Source organism: Ipomoea nil, unplaced genomic scaffold (assembly GCF_001879475.1).
Source record: "Ipomoea nil cultivar Tokyo-kokei standard unplaced genomic scaffold, Asagao_1.1 scaffold3056, whole genome shotgun sequence".
NCBI classification, from domain to species: domain Eukaryota; kingdom Viridiplantae; phylum Streptophyta; class Magnoliopsida; order Solanales; family Convolvulaceae; genus Ipomoea; species Ipomoea nil.
Window position 1 is genome coordinate 3130768 of NW_017619484.1, and position 8417 is coordinate 3139184.

General features: G+C 39.2%; 1 protein-coding gene across 1 annotated transcript; it reads left to right on the forward strand.

The window, feature by feature from the left end:
• Positions 1-4675: 4675 nt before the first annotated feature.
• Positions 4676-7057, forward strand: LOC109164151 (ribosomal L1 domain-containing protein CG13096-like). Its single transcript, XM_019312940.1, has 3 exons — positions 4676-4988; positions 6324-6382; positions 6482-7057. Exons 1-3 carry the CDS (start codon positions 4857-4859, stop codon positions 6828-6830), a joined length of 540 nt encoding a protein of 179 aa, XP_019168485.1. The 5' UTR covers positions 4676-4856; the 3' UTR covers positions 6831-7057.
• Positions 7058-8417: the final 1360 nt, after the last annotated feature.

The window sequence follows — 8417 nt, forward strand, 5'->3', positions numbered from 1 at the left end:
TCTATTGACCGGGAAACAAGGCAAAGTTGGACTCCGGCCATAGGCTTAGGGAACCCTGCTTGGAGAGGCGCCAACACTTTTTCTCGAACAAAAACTGCCACGCTTACACTTCCCTCGTACTAGGGTGGTAGATCAAAGTAAACAAAGTATAACAAGGATGCCTTTTGATTAAAGCTCACATTGAAAATACTATCCGGCACCGACCATCCAGAGTTCGAACCAAACCCGACTTCCATACTGGACAATCAACTTCTTCCATACTGGACAATCTGAGTTGACTAGCAGCCTTATGTGCTAGAGAGCGGCGAGGAGCTTGATCTCGGCTACCCGCTCAGAGGAGGTTGGCGATACGCTTGCTCGTTCGGGGAATGGTGCGACGAATTCCGATCACACGATTGGAGGGAGCCGGCGATGAGCTTGATTCCAGCAACTCAAAGGATGGTCAGGGAATTCTACCGGGAAAGCAGCGCGGACTTGGGAACGGTCGTCGCGTTTTACAGAGCCCACGGATCATTTGATCGGGAAAGAGTGCGGATTGGAACCCAACTTCGGCCACTAGCTCGGTGATACTGATTTTCCTGAGGTGAAAATCTTCTTCAAGTTTTTTATTCTGCTATGCTTTCTTGCTTTCGAACGGTGAGGATCTTAATTCCCGGCCACCAACTACGGAGGAGGTCGGGAAATCTGGGGCGTTGATGATTGGAAGTCCAGAGACTAATTATGAACTTGATCGAAGACCGGTGTAAACCACAAGCTTTTGGTTCTTTATCCGGCCCGGCCACCCCACAAACGCTACCAGCTCGGAGAGTATGCTCGGCGAAATGCCGGTACAGGTCGCTGCACAAATCTTGGATCGGGACTCATCGAAGATTTTGTCGGTAGTCTGAGTTCATCGCGGCGGCAATCGAAAGCTCGAGCAGGGAATCCGCGTACATTTTGATCGGGAAACCTGCTTGGAGAAAATATAATCCAGCTTAGGCTGTTGCACAAAACACAGACCGGGAAACGGCTACTAGAGGGGTAGGTGATCGTCGCGGATTCGATAGACGATTTAGCCCGTCTGCCCGTGGCGATCATCAGGATGTTCAGCTCATGAAGTCCCGGCAGGGCCGGATTTTAGGCTGTGCAAGCTGGGCTACCGCACAGGGCCCCCAACTTTAGAGGGGCCCCAAATTTTAAAGGTCCAATATTTAATTTTTACCTAGCTAGTTTATAAATAAAAATTAAAAGTTTTTAATTAAACTTAAAAGGTTCTATGAAGAGATGGTAAGAATGTGTATTTGTTGTATTTTAACTTGGAGGTCAAAGGTTCGAAACTTACATGTATTAATTTTAAAAATTGTGATTTTGGTAGGGCCACATTTATTTACTAGAACAGGGCTACCAAAATTTAAAATACGGCCCTGAGTCCCGGATATACACAATATTAATGAGCGCACTTTGCCGAGGTGGTAATATTAGTTCCTCTTCGAAAATCATAGATGCCATGGAGGATGATGGCAACCGAACACTACGGCGATATATGGTCTCTGTCATAGTGTTCCCTGGTCCACTATGCTCGGATTTGCTTGTGACCGGAAACGATGGAGCAAAAATAAGAAAAGGTGTCACCTGCATTTCTGTCGCGCGGTAGCTGTAGATATATACACAGAGTACAGTCTCGCAGTCGGGGCTGGGTGACCGGAGGCCGGGAGCTATCGCCAAGCAGCAAGGTTAGGAGTGTATGCATTATTTCCCTCTTTTTTGCTTTACTTTTTATTTTTCTTTTCCTTCCACTTTCTTGATTATTGCAATCTACCGCCACTAATCACCAACCAGCTTGCATGCATTCACTTTTTAATTGTTTTCTTTCCTTGTTCCTACTGGACCGCCCACTCCCCCAAATGAGAGAGAAGTTTTGGCAACAACACTTCTCTTTTCTCACACTTCACATCCAACTCCATCTTTCTCCGTGGGCGAGGAATAGTGCCAAACCAGCGAGGCCGGAGCCATAAGAGTACTGATCGACTTTCTGCTCAAATAGACGGAGAAACGTGGCAACGAGATGCGGCGATGGATGGCGAAGGCGGCAGTGGCGGGTAGCGGCGCTGAAACCTCCGGTATTGATCAAAAGTATGAACCGAAAGCCTGTTGTTTCTGATGGTGAACTGATGGTGATGATGAATAAACCATTTACTGGATACTGGATGAATCTCCATTGGCAGTGACGGAGCAACGCGGCAAGGCACGCAACGATGGTGGGTGGCGGCACGGTGCCGGATCTTCTCTGCTTCTCTCCCTCCCCACCGCACCGCGAACGACGGCGACGATGATGGTGCCACGACCCGTAGAGACGGCGGCAAGTGGCGGTGTCGCATGGCGAGGATGGTGACGACGGGGTAACTGCCACGGCGGGTGCTGCACTCTCTTCAAATCAGAAACTGATGCCCAGAATGCCTTTAATGGCTTTGAACGGCAAGGTACAGAGCTCTGGCAAAGGAAAGCGACGGCATGGATGGAAAAACTCTTCACATCTCCTCTTCACCGAACCAATAAAGAGGCAATATACAGATAATGGGAACCAACAAGAAGAGTAGTTCGGTGGTTTGGGTGTTGGTCTTGCAGCGCGAACACTTGGGTTCAAATCCTCCCCAGTTTTCAGAACTTGTTCATTACTTTTTGCTTGATGATAGGAACGTAGCCATCTGCCACGGTCCCCACAGACGGCGCCATTTGATGGGGTTAATTCCCCACGTACGTAGAGAGTATATCGTATATTCAAACTATAGTGTATGTATGAACAATGTAGAGTAGACAAGAAGTAACTCAAATAACTCTTTTATTCATAATTTGCTCTTGTGTAGAGAGAGGAGAGAGTGTTTAGCTAGAGAGAGAGCTAGTGGAGAAGGAGAGGCCCCCCTAACTTGGAGGGTTAAGGCCCTATTTAAAGGGTCAAGCGTAGGCAGGTTTGACCTTGACCCGTGGACCGAGACCCGAACCGTTTGACGCCGACCCAAACGAGAGCACGGAGCGTACGGGGAGCCTGTACCCGGGGTATATTCCCCATCAATATATATATATATATATATGTATGTATGTATGTATGTATGTATGTATGTATGTATGTATGCATGCATGCATGCATGCATGCATGCATGCATGTATGTATGTAGGGATGTATGTATGTATGTATATAAATAGGCCAGGTCTGTAGGCCTGAAGGCCGAGCCTGGTATATATAGGCATGTCCTGTTTAGTTTAATAGGCTTTGAAATTGACATAAGCCTGGCCTTTTTACTAAACAAGCTAGGCTTTAATTAGGCCAGGACATAGGACCCTACAAGGGGCCTGGCCTATTCCCACCTGGTTGTTATACAGTGGACTGGTTATCAAATAAAACTGTAATAGAATTACAATGATACTTTAGTGTTGCTAAAATGAAACTACTGTGTGTGAAAAATGAAACTAAAAAACAAAGCCCATTCAACAATGTATTGTCAAATGAAATTGTAGTATAATTAAAATGATATTTTAATTTGTTAAAATGAAACTAGTGTACGTGGAAAATGAAACTAAAATTAGAACCATACAATAACATATATTGTTAAATGAACGTGAAGTGCAATTAAAACAATATTTTAATATTATTATAATTAAACTAGTGTTTGTGGAAAATGAAACAACAAAATAGATCTCATATAATAATGTATATTGTCAAAGGAAAGTGTAGTAGAATTAAAATGATACTTTCGTATTGCTATAATGAAACTAGTAAGTGTGCAAAATGAAATTGAAAAACTGAACAATATTGTCAGATAAAATTAAAGTGTTATTAAATTGATACTTACTTTATAAACGATATTACTACATGGATCATGATCTAGAGTAAAATTTGCGGCAAATTATGATGTGCATCCGTATGCACCGTGCATGGTGCATACAGATGCAAAAACGACGTCGTTTTGCATCAAAAGCGCGTCCTACTTAAAAAAGAAATCAGTTGCGATTCCCAACAACAACATTATGTTATTCATTTTTTAGTTCATTCATTCTGGATTTTTAGTTATGCAATTCTGGATGTATAGTTATGCAATTCTGAAAGTGTATTTATGCAGTTGTGGATGTGTAGTTATGCAATTCTGGATTTATAGTTATGAAGTTATGGATGTGTAGTTATGCAATTCTGGATGTATAGTTATGAAGTTATGGATGTGTAGTTATGCAATTCTGGATTTATAGTTATGAAATTATGGATGTGTAGTTATGTAATTCTGGATATAATTATGAAATTATGGATGTAATGAAATTATGGATGTGTAGTTATGCAATTCTGATTTTTTTTTTTTTAAATTAGACGTCAAAACGACATCGTTTTTGCATATGTATGCACTATAACGATCCAAAATTTGCCATTACCACCCCTAACGCGCTTAATTGTCAAAATTTAATCCAGTGTCATTAGTAGTAATTTTTCACCCAAAAAGTAAGTTATGTGAGGACTACAACGTAAATACCTTATCTAATTACGTCATAGCTAGCCCAAGGGCAAGAATTATTGACTTCTCTTCATCACTTCTATGGTTGCTAAAATTAGATTAAAAAAGAAAAATAGGAAGTGACAGAAGAAAACAACAAAACCCTAGTACTATGTCAAACGTAAACCCTATCTTTTTCGCCTTTCCCTTTCATATTTTTCGATTTTCTTTTCCAATTAATTTCTTCTGACCCGTTTGGACAATCAACCCCAACCCTAACACCTTGCTCTCTCTCTCTCTCTCTCTCTCTCTCTCTCTCTCTCCAGTACCCACTCTCTCCTCCTGTCTCCTTTCCCCGTTGTTGTAGTTTTTGCAGATATTTCTGGGCTTTGGATTTTGAGAATGGATGCCAGTGGTTTCGGGTCTGAAGTGGCTTTTGCTCTACGGGAAATTGTGGTGAGCTCTGTTTTGGAAGCTATGGTAGCTGAGGCTCTTTCGGCTACCGTGAGATCTGCTTCCTGTCTGCTTATGATGGTATACAATTGCTCTCACCCTCACCTATTTTTTCTTGCCAAGTTCTAATTTTGCGCTGCGGTTTTTGATCTCGTGCTCTGTTTCTGCTTGTTTGGCTTAGTTGCACATTTTCTATCTATAACATTATTTTGTATGGCGTGTGTGTTTTTTTTTTTCAAATAATTTTCCTGCTTTTGGTGCTTGTATAAAAAATTCTGAAAGTACTTGTTTTTACAAATGTTAGATTCCTATGTAAAAACTTCTCTCTCTGTTTTTCTACTGACTGGGTTGTGAAATCTAGACAAACTTGGAACTTTGCTCTTGTCTGTTGTTTCTGGGTTTGAACCAATCCATTGTTAAAGAGCTGACAGTTATGTTTGCCCACTGTTCAACCATGTTTTTAATTGCAATTTTTGAGCTTAATGTCTTCTTATGTGGGATCTGGGAGAGTTTCATGCTTATGAAACTTAAGGAGGCTATATTGAGTTATTGTGGTTCTGTTTAACCTTGATCTGTTAGCAAATCATCAAGGGTTTGCATTTTTATACCATTTTTATTGGATGAAATTATCCCAAATTGAAATCATTTATTTAGTTACGATGCCATAGTGTCCTATTAAAGACTACTTGTATGGTTATATATGACATTTGTTCATTTGTTTTTTGGATGACGAGGGAAACCCTACAACCCTTTCTGGTGTATAGGTAAATCCCGCCTTGTGACCCTAAGGACCACAAGGAACATTTGTTCATTTGTTGTATACAAGCAATACCTTAGGCAGACCATATATATATACAGAATTTGTTAGATAGTTAAATCAAGTATTTGGATTGCCAAATTGTTCAGTGTCCTATCTGTTTCCAACTTGTGCTTGGGATTTATATTTAGATTTATATTTATATTTATATTTATATTTAAGGGTTTGATTCTACCAAGAAGAAAGAGCCTATCTTTTAGATTTTCTGGTGAAGATAATACGGTAATAAATTTGAACATTTTTTTTTTGAAAACGAACAGAGTACACCACTGAATAGTCAAATTGACAACTGCTGCAATGCTATATGCGACGACCAAGTCAAACCCTGCATTTAAAGTTAGCTCTTAAGTCTTGTCTGTCATTATATACATACGTCTATTTGGTAGCATTCTTTTCTGCAATACTGATTTCCAAACTCCAACTCTTTACTGATATGGAACTGTAACTTTATTTGTTATAGTTTTCTGCTTTTTCTCTATCTTTGCATTCACAAATATTTACTAGCCTGGATCTATTAAATTGTGGGCAGAAATATCGTGTTCCTTAATTGCTTAAATTTGTAGTTTGGATTCCGTTATCAATGTTGAATGTGTTAACAGATGGAATGTCTGTTGAAGAGTAATGATGGTTTACCAGAATTGAGATGGACCGACGAAAGGTGTGAATTACCTTTTATGTTTTGTTTGCATTAGACTTGAGACTTTGGTGCAGTGAGCTTCCAGAACTGAATTGAAATGAAATGCTCCTTCACTTTCAGGTTTCCATTTGCTGAACTTCACAGAAAGAACAAGGCTGAGGTTGAAAATAAGGATGGTAGTGATACAGAGGATGATGATGAAGAAGGCGATGATGGTGAGGCAGATGATGATGACGATGATGCTGGTGATGAAGACTTCTCGGGCGATGAAGGGGGAGATGATGACGATGATGGGGATCCCGAGGAAACTCCCGAGGCTAATGGTAATGAAGGAGGCAGTGATGACGAAGATGATGATGGGGATGATGACGATGGAGATGATGATGATGACGGTGATGATGACGAAGAAGAAGAAGAGGAGGAAGACGAGGAAGATGAGGATCAACCACCCGCTAAGAAGAGAAAGTGAAATGGTGCTAGATGATTGATGTTCATTTTGTCTTTTGTGTCTTAGCTTAGGAATTTGACCATCCTTTTGTAGACTGAATCATTGCTTTTATTTTGTGACAGATTGTTATGATATATGTCCCATTTTGTGACAGTGAGTGGGCATTCATTTCATAGAGAACCTAATTTAATCTGTACTTTTAGCTTGCATCTTTCTACTTTTAACTACTTGTGTTGGGTTTTTAACTGAATTAACTTTGCACCGTAATATACTTACTTTTGAGTGTTTCAGGTCATTTATTTATTTTTAATCTCCGTAATTGTTTATGCCTATGTAACATTTCGTGGTCTAACAAAAAATTAAAAATAAATAAATAAAATTGTAACACACACGGTTGGTGTTCCCTCCTATACACATGCATGCGTGCGTGCATGACCCCAAGTCCTGTGCCCACTGCTAAAATGTGGAAACGGACATCCCTCATCTTGACCCATTGACTCATTTTTACCCCGCATTCATGATGAACATCGATGACGATGGCGTTCTAAAGTGTGAAAAGTATGCATTTTGTGCTTTAATTGAAAAAATCTTGACTTTTGAATGGTTCATGATTACAGTTTGTGTGTGAATGAAATGTATCTCATTGTTCATATTATCTTGGAAATGTGCCCAAATGAGGTGTGACAAATTGAAGTCTTGAGATGTTTTTTGGAGATTATCTCTTTACACCTTGTGAGCTTGCATAGAGTCCAAGTATGTTTACATTTATTTGTGTGCTTGCATTGATCCAATCCTTCCTCTTAAACCTTGGTATCTTGGAAACTCCAAAGTGGAAGTGTGTGCAAGTAGGGGCCGTAGAAAGGATATTTTGGCAAGACCCAGAATTGAAAAATCTCGGTGTGACATAGTGTAAAAAGTGAACTTTTGGTGAGCATTGTGTGATTCCCTACCCAAAAGGAAAAGGCATGAGGGGTAGTCAAGGAGAAGAAATGAAAAACTCAAAATAAAAAGAACCAAAAAGAGACAAATGATCACCCTTATGAGAGGAAAGACACGAGAAAAGTCGGGGTCGTTTACTAAAATGGAAAAATGGAGGATTTTCTGGAAAAACAGAGAATTGGAGAGGTGGAAGAATGGAAAATGGAAAACTTGTTTACCAAAATTCTCTTTCCAAATCCTTATTCCATCTCCATTCTCCACTTTTCTTAAGGATTTTGGAGAAATGAAAAACCAACTTCTCCAAATGGAGAAATGAATAAGCACGTGTGAACAGTGCATTGCTTGAGGTTGCAGGATCGAATCCGCGCAATGCTAGCTTCCTTTATTAATTTTTTTTTTGGAGATTATTATTATTATTATTATTATTATTATTATTATTATTATTATCATTATCATTATCATTATTGCCAGCTTCTTCTGCTTCTTTTATTATTATTATTATTATTATTATTATTATTATTATTATTATTATTATTATTATTATCATCATTATTATCATCATTATTATCATTATTATTATTATTATTATTATTATTATTATTATTATTATTATTATTATTATTATTATTATCATTATTATTATCATTATTATTATTATCATTATTATCA